Below are 26642 nucleotides of genomic sequence, written 5' to 3'. Positions count from 1 at the left end.
CCTTCTTTCATACGAATCAGTAAAACACAAAAGTGAAATGTGCCTTCACGGGAGCATTTGAATGTTTATTGTGCATCGATATGAACTTGCACATTACTATTTATGTTTCATCAGTATGACACCGTTAGGCGCATCAACATTAGACACTGGATTACACGCGCCAGAGCATTGCGTAAATCCGATTGAAACACGAGGCACCCGCAAACCGTGCGAACGAAATCGAACGGGTTGTCAGTGAATCGTTGAAGTCACGGTCCGCTACAGTGAAAGGAGCATGATTTGTGGGTTGGCAGAGCAGTCTTGTGGGTGTGCTTGGCGAGCGATGTCCTGCTGGCGGGTCGCTTCGGCAAAGGTGCGACCACATTGGTCCTGCTCCGTGGTGTGTACGCTAGATGCTTGCATTGCGACGAGCTCAGCTTGGGGAACACGGCGGCTGCGTTCCACAAGCTGAGTGGCGTTTCACATAGGTGGCAGACGAATAAACACAGCAGCTTCCACTGCTATACGCTGCCCTACCGAGGCGCCAACTATCGGCACTCATTATCATCATGATGCACTACTTCGCTTCACCTCTCCTAGACGGCAGCACTATCTGAATGGAGAAGTTAGAGGGAAGGACATAAGGCGTGTGTGTACAGCTCTCCGGGCATGACTTCATGACTTAGTTGGCAGAGCGTTTCATACCTCCCTTGCGGCCAGACTGATAGTGGGCTCGAATCCTAGCGCCGCCGCTCCAATAGAACTTTTTCTGCTGATGTCATGTTTGTCATTTATGCCGAGGCTTGTGTACCCTGGCATAAAACACTTTCGGGTTAAAAAGGGGGGAGGAGGGAATTGGTGCCTCTTTCGATCACTCTGAGCAGTATGACTGCAAAGTGTTCAGGGGATTGAAGAAGTTATCGCGATGATCTGTGCAATGCTGGGTAGTTATGAAAAAAGTAAGTGTAAGAGGGTCAGTTCAGAGAAGAAGCACTGAAGAATTGGCTTCAGGTGGCTATGTAAAGGGATTGTGTGTGTGAGTTGAACAATGGCCAAGGTCATACTGTCAGTATCATTGCAGGTTTGGGGGGTAATGAACATGTATGTCCACACAAACACGCACACAGAAGACAAAAGTTTAGAACCTACAACAAAAACTGAGCGATGGAGTGGGGGCATAAACGCGGACCAAAAGGGCTTGAGTAGCGTACCAATGCTGCCAGCATCAAAAGTGTGCTCAGGGGACAAAAAACTAGAAGCCAAAAATGCAGAGCCCATATATGCTAAGCTGGAGTGTGCTGGGCGGAGAGGTGTACTAGTCCACCTTGGGGATTGCCAGGAAGGCACTAGTTGGCCTGCTTGAAGATCTTAGCTGTTGTCCGACGGCTGGAATGAGTTGAAATGCTGGCACGCAGGCTACAGTGATCAGTTAGGTGGAGGCCTAGGGAGCAGGCTTTCTGCCAGGCTCTTCCCTACACTGCTACCGCAACTTTAAGGCTATCGATTTTTACTTTAAAACAACTTTCAGAATGCTTTAAAATCTGTCTTCATTTGATTTCAGTCCTGAAGATCACAATGATGCATCACATTCCAATATTGACTGGGAAGCCAAGCATGACTGCTTTGTGAAGGTTTTAGATGTGATGTGAGTTTCTCTCTATTTCTCGCTCCTTTACTTTCGCAGACCTAATGTTCATTCGATTGCATCTTTTTTTCTGGTCTGTGCTCATATTTATAACTTGATGTCTGCTTAAAGCCAGCTGCAACGTAAAGTTCAACTTCGTGTGAACATGTTGCCGTGTAGTCTGACTTAAGATGACGGCAAAGTACTAGAACATGAGACTCCTATGATATTCACAATCTCACCGTAAGCGGGCGATGCTGAAGCTGGAAGGGTTGGCCATTAAGGCCTGATGGAAGTTCTACCATGGCTGGCCAAGCAAGTGGCGCAAGCAAGACTGGCTGGCAGGCCGTAGCTGCATGGAGTGCCTTTAGGCTGCTCAGGTGGAAGCATGCAGCACAATGTAAGCGTGTGTGCGGCCACTATGGGAGAAGTCAGCAGAGGGGCGATAGACAGGTTCTCTGACAGCCTGTCTGGATGTACATAATGCGACTACTTATGCAGGGCCTTTTGTTTCCCCCTACCGGCATGGCAGATGCTTACAATTGATTACCTGTGCACTTCAAACAGTTACCATTTATGCCACAGTTGGTATGAAGGTTCCCACTGCATGCTCAGAATAGATTTGGCCAAGCTGCAAAATTCGGTGATGTTGGCATATAAGTGTTGAATAGATTTTTACATGTGAGGTGTTTTTGTTGCAGCAAGTTTCTGACAACAGCTCTTTGCTTGAAGAAAACAATTTTCAGCGCCAAAGAAAATGGCATTTTGGCGCTGAAAATTTTTCTGTTCCACAGTACTGAAATATCACTTTATTTTTTTGCTTTGCCTGAGCGAGCAGGCCGTGCTCACAGCTTCTTTTCTTGCTGCTAATGCAGTGTCAACTATGAAGATTGGCGCCTACCACTGGGCCAACTTCTGCAACCCTTGCCATTTCCAGATGAGTAAGTGTTGCTATTCTTTGATGATTTGTGCATTTTTGCATGCATATATAAAACTTAGCACAAGAGATGCCATTTACGGCAAGAACCTTAATGCAGTACTTTGCTTTTCTCTTTAACAGTGCCCTTGCCTGCCAGAGGTTCACCTTGTAAGTGCAACCACCTTGATATTTGTTTTTCTCTTCTAAAACAGATGCAAGTGGTGTTATAGCATGTGTGACTATGTACGTATATTTTGAAATGAATGTACTGCAGTAGCTGTATATTGGAGATTACCAGAGTTTCGGTTACTCTGTTTATAAAGGTCTGATTGATTGATTGTGGGGTTGAACGCTCCGAAGCTACACCTGGGCTATGAGGCACGCCGTAGTGGAGGGCCCCGGATTATTTTCCACCACCTGGGGATCTTTGACGTACGCCAAAATCTCGATACACGGGCCTCCATCGGCCGGTTAGAAAGCTACCTTTAAGAAATGCTCTGCCTTAAGCATGCACTAAATGATGGAAACTTAAGGGTACACTGAAGGCAACTAGTTGGGCTCAGACGAAAGTTCAACTGCCCCGTAGCCCTCTCAGCATTTATGCAGCGGTGAAAGATGCTTTAATTGCCGGGAAATTACCAATTGAAAAACGCATTTCATTCTTCGTGCCATTTCATGATGCTTCATGGGACGTAAACGAAGGCCGAAAGCGAGTGAGACAGTGGTGTGGTCTAGAAGAAAAAGTAAAACCTACCTAGTGAATCATCGTGGCCGCAGGAGCCATTAGTTGCGCTCTCAGTGCATACAACAAAACCTGCCCGCCCTACACGTCCGCAGGCTGCCGGACTGTGTGCGCCATCCTTGGTGCCGCACGGGACGTGCGATTGTGGTTAAACAATTTGAATGCGCCGCACAGCCTTTTACTTCACCGTACAAAACGTCTAGCGCAACCGCAGCGAGAATGCTTTGCAGTCCCGTTATGGATAGTCTGGTTTTAGTCGCTTCGATGCACTCGACTTGTTACGTGGCACCATCTATTAGTTGCACTTGTAACCGCGCCCAATGCCCAGTGTGAAAACGAGCCTAGGTACTCCGGTGTACGAGCACCTGAATGGCAGTATGTGTGCATTTGTGGGCTATTACTATGCAGGCGTACGTGTGCACTTTCATTGGAAAATTCTAAAACGACGTTCAAATTTACAGCTGGACAGATGGGCTTATGTAGTGCAGCCTTGGTATACATACAGTTGGAGGCAACAGGCATGTGACTACGTCGAACCTGCAATAACCATCGCAGCCGCCACCAACGCCATGACTTGGCAGCTTGCGAATGTTGCCATGGCTTGAATTATACCTGTACATTTATAACTGTTTATTACTTATGTAAGTTAACATGCAAAGGAAGATTTTATGTGTTTCTTTGAGAGCTTGTGTGCGCGCTTTTCGTTCTGTTGCTCCTCACATGACTCTTGGCACATCCGCTCAGTCGCCGTTTACGTCATCTCTGCTGGGCGACTGATAGCTTCATTTTTTTTACTATTTACGAGACTATTAAAAGGGTACTGCCCCAGAGACTGGTGTATTTGTTTTCTGGAAACGCCAGTCTATCTGTTTAGACCAACTTCGGTGTTGTCTTCAGTTTCCCTTTAACTTTGTAAATGGTTATGTAATGGGGCTCCGTGTAAGCAAGATTAAAGTGCTGCTGCAGCATTTCAACATAACTCATTGTTCCTCGGCAGAACGCTGGTTACACAGACTCTTCCAGGGGATTGTAAACCAAGAGGAATGTGTTGACGTAAAGGGAATATAAAGAGCAAGTTTTATAAAAACTTTCAATCGCAGAACCCTGCTTCATTTTCAATAAAGTGGACATCAAAGTGTGGTGGTCTGTGACTATGTGCGTCAGAATGCCTCAGATATGAACTTCAGTTGCCCGTGTTCAAATTATGTGTTCAGCAGTGATTGCTTAGCATTTTTATATTTCCTAAGCAGGCACAGATGAACCGCATTCCCAAAAAAAGTTCATTTACATTGAGGTGAATTAACTCTTTGTGGGAATAAAGTGCCCGGCATGAAGCCAAGTTGTGATGCCTTAGTAAGCATAGTGTCATTACGGTTAAGATTATTGGGGTGTACAGTGCTGGGATTAGGGCTATTCCCACTGTTTTCTGGCGATGGGGTATGGGCCGTGTGGAGCTCTTTTCAAGCTGCTCCTGGTGGTTAAGAAAGGAGGCTTGCCGTTACGTGTGCCAGGGTCGCAGTGTGTGTCCTCTTGGTAGAGGTATGGTTTCGCAATGATTTGGCTAATAGCCCAAGGTCTGGCAGTGAGCTTTGTAAACGGCTTTTGCTTGCCAGTTTCAGCTGTTTCGTGCGAACTGCGCTTTCTTTGGGGGAGCGAGAAGCCTTAGAGCGGGGGTCCCTGCCGCCGCAGGGGCCTGGAGCCCGTGGTGGAACGGCTGGGCACGGACGGGCGGTGCGAGGTGCACAGCGTGGTGCTGGGCGCGCGCGAGGGCAAGGCTGGCTGGCTGGAGCTGTACAGCCCGGGCAGCCGGGCATGCCAGGACGGCGGGGCCCTGTGGAGCCAGCTGCTGGGCACCCTGGTGGGCTGTGGCTGCGGCCGGCGCCGAGCCTTCTTGGCACCCCTGGCCAAGTGGCTGGGGGCCCTGCGCGAGCGTGCCCTGGCTGGCGATGTGGGCTGCCAGCTCACCCTGTGCGCCATGCTCGAGCTGGGCGCCCTTGACTGCCCCGATGCCCGGCTCCAGGCAGGCTCCGCCCTGCAGAGCTCGCCCCACTATGGGGCCCTCTGCATGCGCCAGGGGCAGGCCCGCCAGCTGCAGCAGAAGGGGGGCCCCACCAAGCTCACGCTGCCCGCACGCTCCACGGTGAGAGTGGCAGAGCAGAAGGGTCACGCTAGCATCCGACAGGCAGATGGCACAAAACCGCAGCACTCGGCCTCATAAATGCACATATAAGAAAGAAAAAAAATTGGTATCTGTTGCAGCACAGCACAAGGAGCACCATTAACAATCAATACAGCGCACCTTCTCATTGCTCCTGGCTACAAATAGTACCGTATTTACTCGCATAATGATCGCACTTTTTTACCAAAAAAATTGATGCAAATTTAGGGGTGCTATCATTACACGGGGTAAATTTTTCGCGAAACATATTTGACCACAGGAAACGCAACAAGTTGCGGGTCAATAATTTTACGATAGGTGTCATGAACATAATTAAAAATAAAGGGTAAATATGACTTACCTTTGTAATAGACGCACACATCACATGAACAGCACAAAAACATTTTTATTAATTATTTCTCACTCAATCACGACTTCTCATTGTGAAACTTCGAACTGTGCACACAGACGGGACAGAAAAAAAAGTGACAGAACGAGTGCAGAGAAAAAAAAAGACGTGACGGGGCTTGGCTAGACTTGGCACATGTACGACCTATCGCTCCAGCAAGTTCGGGGTGCAATCATTGCGCGGGAAATAAAAAAAAATCGAATTTCGGCGACAAACTTCAGGGGTGCGATCATTACGCGAGTGCGATTATTATGCGAGTAAATACGGTATGACATTTTATCATAGAGCCTAATGCATGCGCAGCTCAAAGCAAAAATTTGTCGCTTCGTATGCATGTCATTGTGATTCTCGTAAGGGATGGCCATGCGTCATGGAAACACCTGTTACCTGTCATTATATGTGGTGGTTTTATGTATTCTGTGCAAAAAGGAATTCAGCAGAATTATTTGTCCTTTGCTTATAAGCTAGGCACATACCAGACACATGCAGGCCAGGCACATACATGACAAGGTGCAAAAAATGGCACCTTTACAACATTTGTGATGGCTAGGCAGATTTTGTGTCCCTTCAAATAAGCTTGGAATGATTTTTTGCTGATTCATCTCTTGTGCTGTACATTGCATTTCTCATGTCCACTTGATGGCCGAACCTTGCATTAGGCTGGATCATTATCATCATCACCACAACCACCACAACCACCACCACCACCACCACCACCACCACCACCACCACCACCACCACCACCACCAGCCTATTTACGCCCACTGGAGGGCAAAGGCCTCTCCCATTACTTTCCAATTACCCCGGTCCTGTGCCAACTGTGACCAATTTATCAAGCAAAAGTTACATTTCATGGTCTGCTTTGTTTAATACCGAGACCAGTAATAGAAGTTACCTGTTCATTTATAAACCGAATAAAAGTGGTTTCTATCTTTGAGAAATTCAGTGGCACTGACAAAAAAGTTAACACTTTAGAATGGTGGCATCACCTCACATACCCAAAACGATATGCACGATGCCGGTTTGCAGCAGAGGGGAGTGAAATGTGGCAGCAGATTAAACATTTCTGATTGTCACTCGCTTAGGATGACCACGAATGTACTTTAGTGTGGCTTTATACCGTGGGGCTGTGTACCCACTTGCAAACCCACATACAATAGTGCATTTTGTTTTGTATACGCCAGGTGGCATCACCGCTTTTCAAGTCACTTTTCAATCGTGGCGGTCAAATTTGCCCTAGACGCAAATCATTGTATTAGATTTCTAAACAGACATTTAAATGCCATGCATCGGAATTTCGTGTAGTTTGACTCGAACAAAAGAACGGTTTGGTCAGGAAAATGTTGTAAAGCTCAAAGCTCATTTATTGTTGCAACACCCTGTACATGCTTGAGGGTAATCATAAATAAGGCAGGTATATGCTGAAGAACAGCCAGTCAATTTTTAATAATAATTGAACCATATACAGTGAGCAAACAATTAAGCTTTGTATCATTTCTATTTACGGGTTTGTTGATGATGGTGACCATTTCTGAAGAACATAAGGACATTTGCCTATAATTTCAGGATGCTGACTTGGAGAAATTGCTGAGCTGTGGTTCATTTGGGAACCTGGAATGCCTGTCCCTGGCTTTCACCCAAGTGACCAGCGCTTGTGCTGAGCATCTTATCAAGCTCCCTTCTTTGCGCTACTTGAATCTGTGGTCAACTCAGGTGAGCACACAGCCCATATCCTGGCATACCGCTGACTAAGGCCAAGCTCTTTCAGTTTGGGGACTCTGGGCTGAAGCTCATCTCGGAGCACCTGCCTAAGCTTCAAGTGCTCAACTTGTGTGAAACTCCAGTCACCGACAAGGGGCTCACATCATTGGAATGTAAGCTTGCACGCTTTTGTTTTGTTTTTGTTAGGCTGGTTCTGCGTCCTGCATATGCTTGAACCTCCTACGTGAAACCATTTTATTTTGCTGGGACACTAGGGGTAGGCAGGTAAAACTTTAGTTAAATAAAGAAGCTAAGGACTGCTTGCGAGTAGGTGTAGTGTGTTCAGATTTCTTTGTTGTCTCCTTTGAGCACTTTTAATTCAGCTTCATCCATGGGCTAGTTTCTTTCAAGTGATTTAAAAAGGGAGATGAAAAGAGCCTTTGAGGGAAATTGGTTCAGAACAATATCCTTGCTCTTAAAGGGGCACTGACACAAAAATTTTTCATCTTGTTTTTTTTTTTGTTGCGATAAGTAGCTAGTGACCTACTTATCACCTGTAGAAACCTCATTTGCTTCAGCGTGCAACCGTTGTTTAATTAGAGGCATTTCCAATGCGGCCAGTCGCAGTTTCGGTTTCAGTGGGTGCCGCGAAACGATGGATTTTGTGTGAACAAAGCTGACCATGTGACTGTCGGAGGGATATCACAGAGCAAAGCTGCCGTAGCCCTGTCGAATCCGTGTCGCCGGCAGTTTCTGCCAATGCCCCCACGTACTGATCTCGTGATCCGCTTAATTAAAAAGCGACCGTGGACGTGACGCAGGCGCTGCAAGTGCAAATGCTGCCGCTGCTAGAGAACGACGCGCGCTGGGAGCAGCCGGGCGGTCTGCCTACAGGTCCGCCTACAGATGTGTTCGGCTTAGCACTGCGGCGGATATTCGATTGTCGCTCTCGTAAGCGTTGCAGATGACAATTTTTAACGCAACCCGCCATCGCATCATTAACTCCTTTCTCATATAAACTGCCGTGGTTGGGACTTGGGTGCAATTTCGTGCAGCTGTAACAAGCTATCACTCGAGCTACCGGCGCCGGCCTTGGCCACTTCGTGGCCGCCGCCTGCACAGCGACCGTGCGGCTCGGTCAGTGGGCTTTTCGTGTCTCCGGCGCGTTTTCGTGTCCAATGTAAATCAAAAGTAATAGAAGCAGAGTGCCTGGAATCGCTGTAGAACTTTGGTCGCGGCAAGCTGCCCGATGAGCTGACGAATTCACGGCGCCTCCGCCGCCAACGATCGGGTAGTTCGTTCTCGAGAGCAGAGGCTCCGCCCTCTGGCCCTCCGATTGGAGCGGCGAGCCGGCGAAAAGCGCCGGCAGTGCGGAAACGGCAAACATAAACTCGTGACGTGTGTGGATGTTGTTTATTTACAAAATACCCACGGGATGTCGATTGCGCGTGGTCCTGTGCTGGCTGCTCGGTTGCGGTTCTCACACTTTAAAATTGATTTTAAATATGTTCTAGGCTGTATTCGCCGCTGATATTTTGCAGATGATGTATATGTGTCCACACCAATCTATTTCCGAAGTTATCTCGCCTTCAAAATTTTGTGTCAGTACCCCTTTAAAGTGTGCCAATGATACCATGGGAAGTACAAGGACTAGTTTATTGTTTCCACTTTGTTTAGACTATAAGACTGGCTTGTTCAGCAACTTACTGATGCATTCAGTGGATATTCTTTTTGCCTAACATTTGGTATGAAAGAGCTTTGCTAGAGCTCAACGTATTTATTTATTCACAGTGCAGGGACCTATTGCCTTGAAGACAGAGGTGACAACATTGACCTTTGTTGTACAATTTAAAAAAATTTTATCGTTTAGCATTTGTTGACAGGAAAATCATCAAATGTTCATGTGTCTGATCTTAAAGGCCACATTTTAATTTCCTTTTTGGGTCGGAAGTGTTCTGTAATCAAGAGTTTTGCTAATGGGTGCTTTTTTTTTCTTTTTTGCCTATTTATATAGCAATGAAGAGCTTGCGGAAATTGAATTTGAACAGTACCAGCTTGTCTGCACAAACATTTGAGTGCCTGAAAGTAAGTAGTGTTACGTTAATCATAGTGTAGAATTGGGGCTGCTGGGTTGCATGGTCGTGACTAAGAGGGGCATTGAGCTGCAAACAAAGGCCTGGACTGTGGGTTTATGAAAAATTTTCCCACACCCCAGGTGCTAGCAAATATTGTGGCTGTGTGGGTGTTTTGAGCGCAGGACTTACTTAATCGGACTCTGAAGGAAGTTCTAAACATTGTCTAGTTAATTGAAGTCTAAAATGCATAGGCCACGATCTGAGTGTTTCTGTCGACTTGCACGCATTTTTTAACGAGAAAAGTATGTTTGAAACTCTCATTACCCTTGCACCATCCTTCCCGCCTATTTTCTGACGGCTATGACGAGACACTAGCAAGGCTTCGGAAATAAATTTAGCAGATTGTTGGAATGTTTGTTGTGCACAGCCTATGTGTGGACAAACGAAGTTGATATTAACCATGTGATGGATAAAAACCGAAATTTCGGTGGCTGAGACGACATGAGAACACATTGCTGACCAGTGGGATGTCATTATGGTAGTTGGTGTGGCGGCTGCGAATGGTGCATGGTGTTGTTTCTTTTGCTGCCAGTGTCATTTCATTATTTTGTACTCTCCTCTTCATGCAATGCTCTCACGTTGCATGAGGGGAGTGCATAAACACGACACAGCTTTAGAGATGAAAGAAAGAGATAAAACCCATTGGACCACAGACGTCTATCTAACATCCGTCAGACATCCGCAAAAAGCCAGCGGATGTTTTTCGGACGTCCGTGGGATGGTCCGATGCAAAGTAATTGCTCATCCTACGAACGTCAGACAGACAGACGTCCCAGCCGGATTTTCCGACATCCGGTGGATGTTCAAAATCGGACATTTCCAAACCGAAATGTACAGGGGACGTCCAGGGGATAACAAAATGCGGATATTGGATGTCCGCCGGACATCCATTTCTAGTCCCAAATTTTTCGAATCAAGGAAAACCTGTACTCGCTGTAAGCCTCAATGCTTTATTGATAGCATGCTTTGAAGCACTACTCCAGCTTTAAGAATACTTGATACAAAAGCACCTTCTGTAGCTTGTTTTGGCACAACCCTAATTATAAATGCTTGCACCATGCACTCTGTGGACAGACAACTCCACACCCTATTCATATTTGTCTTGCCAAGAGTGCAAACAGTGATGTTACAGAAGCATAATACAGTGGAACGTTGCAAGCTTATCGTCACAACTTTTCAATAAGGATTATGCATACACTGCGGGCTGTTGTATCAACATAAATATGAATAAGTTGTAGCTGGCAGTTACCACCTCGGTGAATAGGATGCTTCAGCATGACAGCCCGCAGTGTACACATGGTTCCGTATTGAAAAGCGGTTTCGATAATAAGCTCGCAACTTTCCACTGTATTATGCTACTGCAAACATCGCTGCTCCCACTCTTGCCAAGAAAATTATGAATAGGGTGTGGAGTTGTCGGTCCACACAGTGCAGGGTACAAGCATTTATAATTATTGTTTTGTCAAAACAAGCTACAGAAGGGGCTTTTTTATCGAGTATTCTTAAAGCTTGAGTAGTGCTTCGAGGCATGTTATCAATAAAGCACTTAAATTTACAGTTAGTTTGAAAAAGTGCATTATTGAACAGTTAAGCAGACTGCTGAAAACAAATATGCTAAATGAAATAGATAAATGAATGAATAGGTTGAAAATTCTTTATTTAACGAATTATAACCTCCAATGTAAGTACAACCTTTCACATGCTCATCGCACTTCATGCCAGGAACATCTTGGCTCAAAATTTTCCCCAACTCCTCGGTCAGCACCTGCAAAGCCAAAAGCAACAATTACATGTTTCTTTTTGGAGCCACCCTACAGAAGAAGTCAAATACATGTAAATTCAAACTTCATGGTTTATTTTGTCCTATATATGGCTACATTATTAGACACACAAAAAGAATTTTAGCCTGCTTTTGAACTATTTTGGTTGGCACGAATCTACAGCTAATGTAGTGGCATGCCAACAAATACCAATGATGTTTGAAATAATTTTGACTGCCCCCTTCAAAAAACAATTTTTACGAGACATTGGGGATCCTTTACTGTTGTGGTTTTATGTCGGAACATGTTTCGGTCATCACTTCATGGTGAACTAAATTTTTGACTCTTGAAAACCTGTATACAGCCAAATGATAGTGAGACTGGTAGGATTCGCAGTGCTTCGCCACCCTCGATCTCACTAACTGACAAGCTGCACTGTCGTGCGCACTAGCATAAGCAGTTTGCGGATAGGGTACTGCAGAACAAAGGCCTAGCCTAATTTGAAAAAAAGAATAACTGCATACCTCGGTTGCATCGAGCAAAGCTCTTCTATGCCCGCCGAATATCCTACAATATAAACATACGTTTTCACCTACGCGCTTTGACGGTGTCTATCAATTATAAGGTGTTCGCGCCGTAGTGGAGGGCACTGGATTAATTTTGACCACCTGGGTATCTTTAATGTGCGCCTCAATGTCGTACACACGGGCGTTTTCTCTTTTCGCCTCCATCAGAAAAGCGGCCGCCGCGGCCCGGAATCGAACCGACGTCCTTGGGCTCAGCAGCACTACGCCCTAGCCACTGAGCCACCGCGGCGGGTATTGACAGATACGTGCGTCTACAAGCGCATACAGCAAGCATGGCTAATATATTAGTACACGCTTCATGTTCACGTCAGCAAAATGCGTTTACTTCGCCGCGTTCGCCGGCATAAGCCACACTATAGGGCACCTCGGCGTAAACACTACGGCCGCGTCCTCTTCTCTGGGGTCGTGAAATCACCCCCCTACCTAAAACGCACTGTGCGGCTTTTTACACGTTTCATGACACTGTGCCTACATTTCACCTCAAGGCCAATGCATAACGCATCTCTGCAACGAACTCACACAGTAAAAATTCTTACAACCCTTTCTGTAAACTTGAGTGAACGTAAAAGTAGCCACTGCACACCACGTCGTAGGTAGCGCCGGGCTGACTGGAACGTTTAGCGCAAGTCACTGCAAAGAGATTTTGAAATGGGAGACACTAGAAGATCGAAGGGCAATGGTTCACTTAAAACTATTCCATTCCATATACTGTTCTCAAATTGAAATTCCCCGCGATGATTACATTTTTGCACCTCATTACGTGTCAGCGCGAATGGATCACACCTGCAAGGTGCGTGAAATTCGCTGCAACACATTGGCGTTCACAAACTCATTTTTTCCGAAAACAATACACCAATGGAATCAATACCTGTGCCCGTAGTTACGGAGCAGTCTGGGGATGCATTTTACGCTTCCATGTGTTTGTTAAAAGCTTTGAACTAATGCACATTTGTTCACTGAGCATTTTTTGTGATGCAAAAATCGTTTATGTGTGTGTGTGTGTGTGTGTGTGTGTGTGTGTGTGTGTGTGTGTGTGTGTGTGTGTGTGTGTGTGTGTGTGTGTGTGTGTGTGTGTGTGTGTGTGTCTACGTGAGCGCGTGCCCGTGTGTGCGTGCGCGTGTGCGAGAGAGAGAGAGAGAGAGAGAGAGAGAGAGAGAGAGAGAGAGAGAGAGAGAGAGAGAGAGAGAGAGAGAGAGAGAGAGAGAGAGAGAGAGAGAGAGAGAGAGAGAGAGAGAGAGAGAGAGAGAGAGAGAGAGAGAGAGAGACTGCGTTGTAGCCTGATATGGTAGGACAGTGGTACTTTCACTTCTTCGATTATTTTTTGCTCGTGTTGTTGTTGATGCAGTGTTATATTTTCTTGTGACAGCAACTGAGTGAAAAGCAAGGGAGCGACTTGGCGCGGCCTTTTCTTTGTATAGCTATTGAAACTCGCTGATATTCTGTACCGCTTGTGCTGCGACTGACAACCGTTAGTTCCGAAATTTGAACAGCATGGCACATCTTTTCTTTTTATTTTTATTTTTTCTCCTTGTGTGTACGAATGTATCTTAAAAGGGGCTCGCGACCTATGGAACATTTTTTTTTTGGTTATCTGTGTAACTAGTTGATTATTTCTTTTTGTTATTCCCCCCACTGTAATGCCAAAAAGGCGCTGTGGGTACCAAATAAAGAAGAAGAATGCGGGCGGGCATACTCAACGACTTTCTCTTTCAGTGAGAGTACGTGCACGTACCACTGATAGCTTTAAGGAAACGGCATAACTAATTTATCGTGCCTATGTTTGCAAAGAAAAGGTGATTCCCTGAGCGCGTTTTTATACTGTCATTCAAAACGCGTTAAGCCAGTTATGCCTAACTTCGGCACATCGTACGGCATTTGCAGTACATGGAAAGCTAAAGATGATTTTTCTGCCCCCTCCCACTCACTGGCACTTATAAAAATGTCTTACCTTTTGTTGAGGACGCAAAAAGATGTCTATAAAAAAAAAAAAAGATCACTCCGCCAAAACGCCGGACCCGTGACGTCAGTGCGCGCGCGTTTTGAAAGGGGTTTGCTATGAATGCGTGATATCGTCTGCCTTGTCTCACGCAGTTTGTTTGTCGTCACTGGAGTCGTTTATAAGCATATTAAGTCCAAAAAATCACGGGAACGGCTCACGCCATGTTCAAAATATTCCCAGTAACGCCCTACTTGCGCTGCGCAGAGAAACATCCGGCTACGGTGATAAGGCACAGCGGCAACTTCCGGTGCCATTCTTAAGTTGTCACCGAGTATAGAAGAAAGCAGCAGGGTTTCTTTCTCTAAGATAATCGAAGTTTGTTGGTGCTTCGCAACTCGCACACAAAAGCGAATGGCTATGGCTATACGTCTTGACGTGGCTTGACCAGTGTTGGCTTTGCATCGCACAAAAGAAAAACAGTGAAAAGCTTTAGTTATAAAAAAATACATTTTAGCCTAATTAGCAGCAAATCAAATAATACAACACTGTATATCAACCCGACTGTTTTTATGAAACTTTACGAGATCTGCTGTCTTCTTTTTTTGAATTCGAACATAACTACATAAAGTTGACTCGTTCAGCCCGCAACGAGTGTTTTGTGCGTGAGCCAGAAAGGCGCGAGGGTTACAGCTATTACAGTTGTTTTCTGAGCTGACAAATTGTTTGCCTCCCGCTGCAGGCAGCAAGAATATAGGTAACATAATGGCTAATTACAATGCGTTACAAACATGAACGAGGAATATTGCTTCAACCATACAGACGTACGATGGGCGTCCAGCGGACTTTATTGTTGGTACCATAGCAAACGTCCATGCACAAACGTAGCTTGGACGTTCGTTGCACCGAATTGAACGGACGTTCACGTTTCCCAGAAAAATACATCCAAAGTACGTCCGCCAGACGTTAAGCGCGGGACTCGGAACGTTCGGCTGTAAAACGGACATCCTACGGATATCTGTGGTCCAAATTAAAAAATTTATATTCGCACACCCCTACTTATTTTACTTTCTGGGCAAGTTGTTTCATACTGTTTTGCGGCAAATATGAGTTTATTTGCAGTTTCACATAACAATCGCCAATTATTTATCAATATGCGCACACATAACAGAGAAGACAAACACAGCAAGCAATCCTGGGTTCGCTTATTGTGCGTGCCTAGCGCATTTTGGTGTACCTCTGACCAACGTTTATAGCCTCGGATGGTTCCTCTTGGGTTCTTCTGCACTTCTTCCCTGCTATGATGTACGCCATTTGCACGGACACCGATTAGGCATTCGTTGAAAACGGCGCACGACATTGTGTTCTGAACGCACAAGCGTTTGTTTTGGTGCGCCCGCACTTATGCCGCGCTTATACATGCAACGCCATCTGGTTGCTAAGCGTGCAAACGGTGATGCCGTGACGTTCGCCTAGCTGTGTTCCTATTGGCCACAGGTCCGGCCCCTCTACGCCGCATGAGCGGTGTTCGCGGGGGATGCTCGACTGGCTCAACCGTTCCAAACATTTGGCACTATGCCGCAGCAACGAACAAAGGTCGTTTTGCTGCACGAGCGGCGCCGCATCTGAGAATTCACAGGGAAAATCGCACCATGTAAAACGGGTTTAACATTGTGAAATTTTAAATCCTATCACCTGAGTGTCAGGACATCACACGTATGCATACTGCTAGTGTATGTTTTTGGCAAGCAAAAATTTTCATTTCTACTAATTCACAATTATTTTTAGTTGTTCCAAATTGCTTTCGTTTGATCAGCATTGTAAATTATAAATAAACACTCCATATATATGAAATGAAAGGGGTGCACTTAAAGAGTCCTCTGTAGAGGTGCAAAAATAGACTTGTTAACCTTTTAATCTAGTCTGTTATATCTGAATGTACGTTGTAACAGAATCTGCTGTAAAAGAAGTTTAATCAATGGCGCAGATAGGAATACGAGCGAAACATTGCAAATCGGTATGTTTTATCCAAATATCTGTTGTAAGCAGATCTGTTGTAACGAGGTTGTACTGGTTACATTCAGGAAGGCGTCCCCAAACCGGGCTTTGTCGCCTCCGCCATGCGTGTGGTAGCGTGGTGGTGAGCGGCCAGCAAAAGTTGCTGACTTGGTGAGGATGACAAGAATCCGAAAGCAAGCTTAACTGGTTTACTGCATGGATAGAGATGAGCTGAAGCCATACAGGAACAATACCGTTAAGGGCAAGATTACAGTGCAGGACTTGAGCAGAGTGACGGCAAGGATTTGCTGCTGCAAAACGAATGGGAACTATCCACCGGGAGGGCGGTTTTATACACAATAGCCGTAACTGCTGTGCGCCTTTCCCAGTGCTAATGTGCACATGACCTGCAAATAGTACAGACAGACACAACACACTTTCTGAGTTCGCGAGGGGCCGGCAGCAGCGGTGCGGTGCTCGCTGAGCCTGAGAGATAGGGGAGAGGAGATCTCGACTGCGGCGTCCGCCTTGCCGGGTCAGGTCTGAACTTGCGATCGTTGGCTGTCGCTGCAACGGTTTGAGCAGAGTGCTTCAATGCTTTTCTGGTCGTGAAACTCCCGCCCAAGTTTCATTTGGGGACAAAGGCTACCGCAAGTGGTGCCACTGCAGATCGGAGGGCATCGGGCAGTCGCCGCTGCTCCGTGCGTGCAGCCGTATGGCAGAACCTGCTCCCGCCTTCGGCAGCACTTTCTCAATAGAAACACGGTGTTGGTAATTATACCCGCAATTGTTGCTACAAAACGAAGCCGACAGGAAAGTCTTAATTGTAGCCCTTACCGGAATCTGTGTCAGGCGGAGCGCTTGCTCAAAACTGTCGACTGATGTCGGTTTGATTCTGAGGAATTTTCAAGCCCCCTGGGTGGCAGATTTTAGGGGGAGTTGGGTTCCGAGATGGTCAAAATTCTTTCCCTACGTTTGACAGTGCTCCTTGTAGCCCTTCCCAGCTGCAGCACTCAACTTGAAAATCGATTTCACAGCATGGCCATCGACCCTCTGGGAACGGCGCTGTTCAGAAGAAGAGTGAAATAGCGATGCTTTGTCGTTATTTCCTCTGTAGCCAGATTGGCAGGCAGGAATGCAGTAACAGCATGACCGTTCACAAGAAATCTTTTGGCACTCACAAAATGCCAAGTTCATTTTAGCGGCACACGGCAAAAGTAAAGTGAACGCGGCGAGCGTCCGTTCCTTGCCAAATGCCCTCCAGCCGCTTCCCCAGCTGCCCTCCGATCAATGACAGTGCCGTGGTGTGGCCTCCTTGGACAGCACACGAAGCTTTCCCATAGCATTACGGTGGAGTTTCACGACCAGAAAAGCATTGAAGGACTCTGGTTGGAGTTACCAACAGTGAGGCACCCAAGCGGAAGGCGCACGTAGTGGTAGACTCTGCCAAAAAGCACAAGAGCACTGCATGAAGCTTGCAGCACGCGCGGAAAGAATAGCGGTGCGCTGAATCGTAACGCACTGTAAACCGAGGTTCCTTGGAGACGGTGACACCCCCCCCCCCCCCCTCCTCCTTCCCCCTCCTCCTTCCCCCTCTCCCAGTCTCTCCTTCTTTTCCCTCTATCTCATGACACATGAGTTCGATACTGGCCGTGGTGGCTGTTTTTTTATGGAGTCTAGAAATGAAGACGTGCCAAGGTGTCAGTGCACGTTAAAGATTCGCAGTTTGTCTAAAGAGTGGAGGCCTTCATTGTGGCGCACTTCATAGCCCAGGTGTATAAAGACCCCAATCGAATTTGACTAATGACAAAATTGGAAGACTGGTAACCTATACTGTTTGGCACCATTTCGCCGGTTACCATTCATCAACTTAATGGCATCTTTCCAGTTAACCTGAATTAGCTAGGCTGCCACTAACGTTTCTCATCTGAAAATGGTGTGGCGTCCATTGTCAGTACCACCTGGCAGCCGTATCGGCTTATGCTGCTGGTAAATGGTCTTTCCTGCAATGTGATGCCCCTGTAACTCTGTTGTTCCATGTGGCCGGTGTTTGGCAAGGCTTTGGCTGTGTTTCTGGGGTGTGCTGCTTGTTAACAAGGCCTGTGTTCCTTTCAGGAGAAGCTGCCTGCACTACAGGAGTGTGATGTGCGCTACACAGATGCTTGGTAGCCTGTGCCGGAGGAAACTTCTGCACTGCATTTTGGAACTGAGCCTAAGTTCTCCTTTTCCCACCATTTGGCCTGAAGCCCCCACTTGGTGTCTCCCATGGTGATCCAACTTGTTCCTACGCCTAGTACGAAAAATGATCGACCTGCTGTTTAACTGAGCAGCTCTATTCTTAAAAGGCCAGAAGATTTTTTTTTGTTCTGTTTTATGACGAGCCATTTGATGCAGATTTCAATCTGCTGTGTGACATTCCTTTTATCTTCTGCATTTGGTACGGGCCTTTAACTGTTAGAGTAGAATTTGCTGTGGCTTTCCCCTTGCGTTTCCGGGGTTCTCAGAATGACCAAATGTGGAAAAACTTGCTGCACGTATTTTCGAGCAAGTTCGTTTGTGCAATCACGTGACCAGATGGAAGGTACCACAAAGAGTTACCAGCTTGGGAACCTGTTCTGGTGGTACTGCGGACACTGTAATCCTACTCGTGCTAATGTAGTTATTTATTAATTTATTCCACCAATCAGGGTTTCTAGAATGTGCTGCGAATGAGCATTTATTTCTTGTGTTATGTACGAGATAGTGGAGCAGTGCTCGTTTCTGTGTGTTCTGCATATACACATCATGTGCTAGTGGTGACAAAGGCATTCTCATTATGCCTCCTTGTGGTGCTTGTGTGTTTTCTTTCTCCTATGAACTGTCTCGTCATGGTGACCGCCCTGTAATAACTGTCTGTTTGAGCCCTGTACTCATAACGTGGCAGGGACCCCAGAAGAGATCTGACTGTTAAGGAATGCTAGTGAAGAGGAGAGGCAGGTTTCAGACAGTTTACTCTAAGCTATGACAAATCGCTCGAGCGCGGTGGTGGCACCACATGTGCTTCTGTGCAGTAACCGTCTTGGAAAGGGGCATTAACGTGTCACTCCGTCGTCTTTGTTTCTTGTGATCCAATAGTTTGCCAAAACGTCAATGGAGCTTGTATTTGAGATATCATATGTATCCTCAATGTACGCTGATTGTGTGTATATATATATAACGTATGAATAACTCCTAAGACATATGTTCAGGGATAGTATATCTTGTGTGGATGCATAGGTGTGTTGCGTGTGTGTGTGCAGCAGGTTAAACCCGTGTGGAGCAAAGCCTGGAGGTATCAATTTACTCTTTACTGCTCAGAATACTGTGCTGTGCTGGTGGTTGCGTTCTGAATCTTGTGGAGTACCACCCCGTTAATTTATCTACGATGCCCCCTCACGTAGCAGCCCCTGTAGCAGTGCTTGTGTGTGCCGAGCTGCTGGTCAAACAAGGTGTGACTATATTTTGCGTAGCCTTGCTTCTGAGACGCGGCTGGTTAGTCGAGGTGCTGAGCAATGTGGAGGGGCTCAGCAGCCACGGGCGGCTCAGTCGTGACGAGCTTCTTTCTTCCCTGGGGCCCCCTTCCACCAGCCCTCCTGCTCTCTCGTGTCCCCCCTTCTGAGGTTGTGTCCTTACTCTCTGAGCTTGCATGGGACAACAGTGGCCAGACGAGACACAGGCGTCAGTCTGTGTTGTCCAAACAGTACAAAGTAGAGCATATATATTGACTGTAAAAAGTTGCTGCAAGGGCCCACTTTCGGTGAGCACTGGATTGCTTGATGGGGGCGAATTGAGGACGACGGTTTGTTTCATAGTGGCATTTGGTTTGTTGGAGCACCTCACACAGTGCAAGGTACAAAAGTTTTCTGGCGCCGCAGGTCCACGGGTGTGGCAAAAAGGAGAAGTGTCTTACGTCTATTGGGCCCCTCTTTTTCCCTTTTCTTTGGCAATGCCCGGTGGCACGGCGGAGGGGAGGAGGAGCCAGCCGTGTGCGGGAGACAGCTCGGGGATTGGTGGGCCCGGCCAAGAGGAGAAGACCAGGAATGGGGACAGCATGGGCTTGTCTGCTGCAGTTGTGTCAAAACAGAAGCCTTAGCAAGCAACGTACAAACCATGTGTGTGTGCTTTGAGACTGTTTTCGTTGGCACAACACATTTACACTCTTTCACGTAAGCCTACTTACTTTTTCTTTCTTGGCCTCTGCAGTGTAGCATTTCCTCATGCGGCGTAACTTTGTGTGTAGCCTCTTATTTTTTATGCTGTTTTCGGACCTACCGATATCAAGTTCAATACTTATCACCTGAACAGCACAAATCATGGGGGAAAAAAACCTGAACTCTTGAGTGCTAGCTCACTTGACACAAAGATTACATGTACAAATTACAACTTTCAATGATAAAGTTTATGAATTCAAAGTGTTGTCCATCTTGCAGGCTTAGCTTTTCATGTACAAATATCATGACCGTGGTTGGTATGTAGCTGTAGTCCTTAGTGAGTTGGCTGCCATGTAAGGTGTGACGTCAACGTTGCATGTCTCAATTGCCCCCCGCCCTCCCATTCCCCTCCTTCCCAAAGAGAAAAAGAAGTAGCACTGTAGAGCTTCGGAGTTGCTTGTTCCTCGTTTGCTTCCAAGCCGTGAAATTTTAGTTTCCAATGTAGCTGCTTCAACAGAAAGGCTCGCTCTGGTGTTTTGACACGCGGGCCTTTGTACGTGCGCAGCAAGTACGATTGGCTCGACATGCATACGAACAAGAAAGAGGTCTGTTCCTTGCTGCGATGGCAGGAAATATATTTTTGTGATTTGTGAGAGATTACTGCGGGCGACCACCACAAGGTATCTTGATGCTGCTCATTTTATGCCAATACGCCTCGAGGTGGCACGAACGGGAATCACGCGGTGGCACAAGTGCGGTGCGAGCCGGTCGGTGCCACCTGCGTGTGCGTTGAGGACGGTGGGCACGGAAGCCAGCTGGGTGGGCTGTGCCACCCTTAAGCCACCTGTGCAGAGGTGGCAACATGGCTGGGTGGCTGGCATCAGCTGAACTGCCTGGTTGTACCCTGCCGCTATTTTTCTGCTGCAGTGTCCTTGCCTTTACGCTATGCATGCACCATGCTTTCTGGCAAAGTGCAAGCATCACTGGAGGGCTTACGTGGTATGTTGTGTACTTGCTTTTAGCCGCATTGGTAACTTTTGTGTCTTTTACCGCGCACAGCATGGGAAGAGAGCAAGTCTGATATACTCTGGACACTTCCATGTCAACTGCATGCAGAAGCTTGTATTTGCAGAAATTACTGAAATTCGATAGCATTACATTTGGCGTTTTTCATTTTCCTTTATTTCTTTTCTCGATAGCACCTTATGATTTGTCCGTGCCTTTAATGTATGATCTCTGCTACAGATATTTTGTCCTTGAATGTGTGTAATGCTTATTGCTCCAAGTTTTATTGCTTGATTAAATATAGATTATGTTTATGAATTCCTCGTCTCATTCACTGCCCATTGTGTGTTGGAGACATCAAATGGCCTGCTTCTGTGACTCAGGAAGGTCACGGAAGGAGGTTTGTTCTGCATTGCTGTCTCTTCTGTCTTGCTTGCGTACTGAAGTCTTTACGAGATTGTGAGCTGTGTAGCCTACAGGAAAGCCGTAATTTTGTGAGCATTTAGTCCAGGATACCATAAGTTGTAGGTAAAGGTAAGTTTCATGAAGTTATTATGGCCGATATGCTTGAAATTAGATAGCTGCTTTGGGGAAATGTTGGTGAAAAACTCATCTTTTCGTACTTCAGAACACTTTGGCATGAAATACACTTAAATACTTGCACTGATACGCAGCAAGGTATGCGCTACCCTTCCTTGTACTCCTGTTGCTAGGCGAGAGGTCCTCCAAGTCTTTGTTGTGTCCATTGGTGACAGCAGGGCATCCGCGATGCGAGCATGCACCTTGTGCCTAGCCAACCAAGGTGGCTATGGTTGCCATGGTGGCTATGGTTGCCATGGTGGCCATGGTACCTAAGTTTGCCTGAAGAAAAAAAAAGATGCTACTTATCCAGTTATCTCTTGGATGCAATTGCTTTTGGGCATTGGCAGTAAACCTAGCGCCAGTGCTGTCCTTTTTGTTTATATTTCTTGAAATCAAATTTAATGTTCATGCAAGTCGTGTAGAGCTAGCTACGAGCAGTTTTTTTTGTAAATATAGCAATCATGGTCCCTTTTGGGTGGGGCAATCTCATTGAAAGTCCCAATGCCTTGTACAGGACTTGGATAAGGAAATCAATTGGCTGTGTTGTAAGCGGTGTATTGAAACTTGCACATGCACCAATAGTGGCTAAGGCGTAACGGATGCTGGGGCTTTGCACACAGGTTACGAGATCAGGCTCCTTTTACTGCTTTGTTTGTGCGGCATAAGCCACTATTGTGGTTGGGTTAATACTGTGCACCGCCAGTGCGGGCATCATGAATGAGGAGGAAATATCTTTTGGTTGTCTTTGTGAAAAGCAGTAGTCTCTATGATGGGCAGCTAAAATCTTTGGATAACACTTGGTTGTAGACATTCATCGGCACGCCTAAGGTGATGGTGAGACAATAAAGTGAAAGAACATTAGTAAAGGGGAGAACGATGCACTAAGGAGGGCTAAAGACCAGGAAGAGCGTCCCTGATGGAGTAAATGAGCGGCAAAGGGAAAGATAGAGTAGATGCCCAAAGGAGCACCTTTCCCATGCTGAATCCACGCATGGCTTTTGCGAGTTGTTGAGACAGCTGGGCGCTGTTGCACTGCGTAAAACTGTTTGACTCAAGGATGCCATTTCTTGGTTCAGCACCATTAGACAACTTTCCAGAGGAGAACAAGTGCCCTTTTTTATGGAAGAATGGAAAACCAGAGAAGTCGAGTGCAAGCAGTTTGCTGGTCTCAAAAGGGTGCTACAGCACAAGCTGGCAGGAAATGTAGCTGGGGCACCAGATGATCGTGCAACTATCATGGGAGTCTACGCACACTGCCTGAGCAGAGAGGGCCTGTTGTTTTTCTTCTCCGTTGGCATTCTTGTCTCCTTTTAGTCATTTTCGCCCATGCACACTTATCTTGTTTATTGCTTGTGAATCCTAGGGCTTAAGGCAGGCGGATGTTCTCGTAGATAAGGGCACAAAGGGTAATCGGGGCAACCATGATGTGCCCATTGTCATCTGTGACCGCTGAACTTGACAACAAGCTGCTGCAAAAAATCAACGTGCGACCTTCAAAACAAGAGCCCAACAGTATAGTGCATGTAAGGGGAAATGCTTCAGTTAAGCAGACTGGTTGTAGTTGCGACATTGCAACAGCTAATGCTGGCCAAGGGAAACTCTCTCTTCATTGGCAAAAAAAAAAAAGTGCTGAAAGTGCTTCAAGCGGGGATCCAGGTGCAGTGAACCCACTATTGGCTTATGACCAGTTGCAGAGGTCGATGCATAGGAGGCAATAGTGTCGGCCTGAGCCCTAGACACGACGTTGCCAGGGTGCTAATTTTATCTATTTCGAAGATAATTTGAACAAATATTTGTGGGATACATATATCATTCTAAGCAAGATAGGTTCCGGTTCCATAGGCATGACACCATTGTTGGCAGGTTGGGAAGAGGGGGGGAGTGGCTACAGAAGGCAACGCTTGCCAATTGACTACACCAAAAACAAATAACTAAACGTGAAATTTCATCACCATTAATGCAGGAAGGACACTGATATTCTTTAGCTGGAAGTTTATATGTGTGTGCAAAATAGCTACAGCTCTTGAACTGTTCTACTGGCATTGTCTGCTTTGATGAGTTGGTTTTTGATAACCAATTTATTTTTTGGCTTCCCGCATCATGTGTGCAGTTTTTCATTAATTGTACTTGCACAATGTTTCTATATTGGCTGCAACTAGTAAAGCTTGGTGTTTGCAGTGATGGCATTTGATTTTTGAAAAATTCATATCGCATGTAAACAAGGACACAGAAGGAAGAGACACCACAGAGCACTTACTTTCAACTAGTTTTATGAGAAAAATGTGTACATGTGTAGTCACACACTTATCGTATTCTCCTTTACACCCTTATCATAGTGTCCTTGTCTGCATGCGCCATGAATTTTTCAACAGTGCAACACCAACTAGCCCAGGAATCTGTACTCATTGCACTTGATTGGTGCTGTTGGTAGCTAGGGAGGTCATCAGAGGGGTACAAAGACTACATATGGTGATCTTTAGTAGAGATAGTACAATATCCAGATGTATGAAATTGACAGGTTTATGAAAATGGCTATATGTATATAAAAGTTTCTATAAAAATTTGAACTGGGTACATATGGGGGTTACACCCTTGCAGGTATGTGGCAAGGTGTATGCACATGATAGCCAGCACATAGAAAACAAAGGACAAAAAGAATGGGGATGACGCGGGTGCTATGGAGCTCATGTCATCCCCACTCGAGCTTGGAATGCCTGTGTCATCCCCTCTTTGTGTCTTGTTTCGTATATGCTGGCCACCACGAGTATATTCGAACTGGCCTGTTCTACTTTATTCAAGGACAGGATGTACTTGGGAGCAGGATGTACTTACCGTATGCGAGATACAGGTGGGTTGTGGGCTCTGTGCACAGCTACGTGGTCCCTGTAGATTTTTGCTGTTTGAAGGAAGGAGGTGAAGAAACAGCCCTGTATAAAAATGCCCATGAATGCAGGTGTAGTGCAATGTGTTTCTCAAGGAGGTGACACGTCGCACCACGAGGTTTGTATTTCAATGTTTCATCTATTTCTTATGCTTCAGTTCGAGTTGAAATTGTGGGTTTGACGGAAAGAAGCCCGTCTGGTTGGGATGCATCATAACGAAAGGGAATAATAACGGCAACCAAAATATTTTTCTGAAATAGATGTTTCAGACACAGAACATTTTTAGTTAGCCTTGCGCCATTAAAGAACAATAACGTTAGGCTGCAACTTTTATGTTTACAGAGTCCTACCTTCCCTCCCACACGACAGCAGCTTAAACCCCTTTCAGTGTGCCAGTTCCTCTGTTTGATTAGCTAGAGTGGAAAGCGGTTAAACTTTGAACTAGGGAATGAGGAAAGGAAGAACAACAACACAGGGCGATGTGCATATTCTGTGTTGTCGCTCTTCCTGTCCTCGTTCCCTTGCTCAAAATTTAAGCGCTTTCCACTCCAGCTACGCTGCACCAACTAGCCCCTACTGATGTCCTCTGCCTGGTGCTTACAATCACTGGTAAATGCAGCACAAAATGACCATTCTAAATAAAAAATTAAACTCTGCAATCGCGAAGGCTAATGTACCTGAAAATTTAGTGCCCTTCCATTCTCTGAAGAAGGATGACCAGCAAAGCTGGGTGCAGTCCAAGGAGTGCGCGAAACAAAACACACTTAAAATTTGTGATTGAGCACTTCCTAGCCCATTAGCTGAATGAAGCTTGGGAGGACTCGAGCTTTATTCTCGCAGGCGAACATGGGGCTGTCTGCTTCCCTCCTGCAATGTAGGCACGTAATGTTTGTGTAGCACACAAACCCAAACCATTTGACCACAGAGGACAGCAGGCAGGTCGCAATGGGCCGTGAGACATCCATGTTTAAATCTCCCACCAGCACAACGGCATGTCATCGGTGTGGGCATGCAGCCTAGCAGTGCGTGCGCCTCTACCCCCTCCCTCCACCTGAGCACACATGAACCAGCAACTGGTGATGTGCATGGGCTTAGACGTGAAGGACACCGGCGAAAATGTCGAACTGAAAGCCCTTCAAGCTGAAGAACTAAGTTGCTATTCATGCGGGGCCACCACCAAATCCAAACCCCCCTTGGGAAGATGAGCTTGTCAGCACCCCCAAACCCACATTGAGGGTTTGCAGGGAAAACCACCACAGAGAAGCGTGCCGCAGTCGCAGTGCGAGTGGACCTGCAAGAAGGTGCAATATTCGTGGACGCCACCATTGATGTGACCACCAAATGTGTTACCATTGCTTGTGCAGATGGGCCAGTGTGGGCAAGGCGGACGTTTCAGTTTGACACCTTGCTGAGCACAGTGCGATGCGAGCTGGAGGGAGAACTGCTCACGGTGAACAACATCGAACCACTCCCAAGCGAAGGAGCACCAGGTTTGGAAGTTTACCGCATATACCAACAGTAGAGAGGCGATGGCAAGACTTGGTGGCACCCCAGTCGTCGTATCCACAAGCCACCTTATCCAGACGATTGCGAAGAGTTTTTGGCCAACAAAATACATTACCGTGTGAGTGGACTGGGTGCCAGGACATGCGGGTGGAGTCGGGAACGAGGCCACCCACGCGTGGGCGAGCGACAAAAAAGCATACACTCTGACCCATCAGACTGTTCCCCTAGAATAGCACGACCCCGACCCTGCAGACGACACAGCCACCACCAAACAAGAGAGCAGGGCGAAGCTCCCTGCTGCCACACACACCACGACCTATGACCACTACCAGGAGGACTCGCAGCAGAATACAGGCACCATGATGCATACGCAGTCGCTATAACGGACCTCTCTAAAAGACTTCTAAACTCGGCAACTATACGAGCCACCCGCCCAGAAACGGCGGAAGAGGCGGCCATAGCCTTAGCCTTAATACGGAATCCCACCCCCAAGACAATCATTTCTGATTCAAAGACTGCAATTCAAAATTTCGCCACTGGCCGATTATCG

At 46.5% G+C, this 26642-nt stretch overlaps 1 protein-coding gene across 2 annotated transcripts in view; it reads left to right on the top strand.

Annotated features, from left to right (window-relative positions):
* LOC144155266 (C-Maf-inducing protein-like) overlaps positions 1 to 21440 on the top strand; it is a 43220-nt gene extending 21780 nt beyond the window's left edge. For both annotated transcript variants that reach the window (XM_077686597.1, XM_077686598.1), the window contains exons 9-16: positions 1541 to 1624; positions 2479 to 2544; positions 2664 to 2690; positions 4954 to 5404; positions 7398 to 7544; positions 7600 to 7705; positions 9547 to 9617; positions 18064 to 21440. In XM_077686597.1, the coding sequence (XP_077542723.1) occupies positions 1541 to 1624; positions 2479 to 2544; positions 2664 to 2690; positions 4954 to 5404; positions 7398 to 7544; positions 7600 to 7705; positions 9547 to 9617; positions 18064 to 18117 (1006 nt within the window). In that variant the 3' untranslated portion in view covers positions 18118 to 21440. The remainder of the gene's footprint in view (positions 1 to 1540; positions 1625 to 2478; positions 2545 to 2663; positions 2691 to 4953; positions 5405 to 7397; positions 7545 to 7599; positions 7706 to 9546; positions 9618 to 18063) is intronic.
* The last annotated feature ends 5202 nt before the right edge of the window (positions 21441 to 26642 follow it).

The sequence above is a fragment of the Haemaphysalis longicornis genome, unplaced genomic scaffold (genome assembly GCF_048455015.1).
Source record: "Haemaphysalis longicornis isolate Haplotype H1 unplaced genomic scaffold, Haemaphysalis longicornis Haplotype H1 scaffold_1, whole genome shotgun sequence".
NCBI classification, from domain to species: Eukaryota; Metazoa; Arthropoda; class Arachnida; order Ixodida; family Ixodidae; genus Haemaphysalis; species Haemaphysalis longicornis.
The sequence above is the reverse complement of the archived record's forward strand: the minus strand, read 5'-3'. Positions and strand labels throughout refer to the sequence as shown.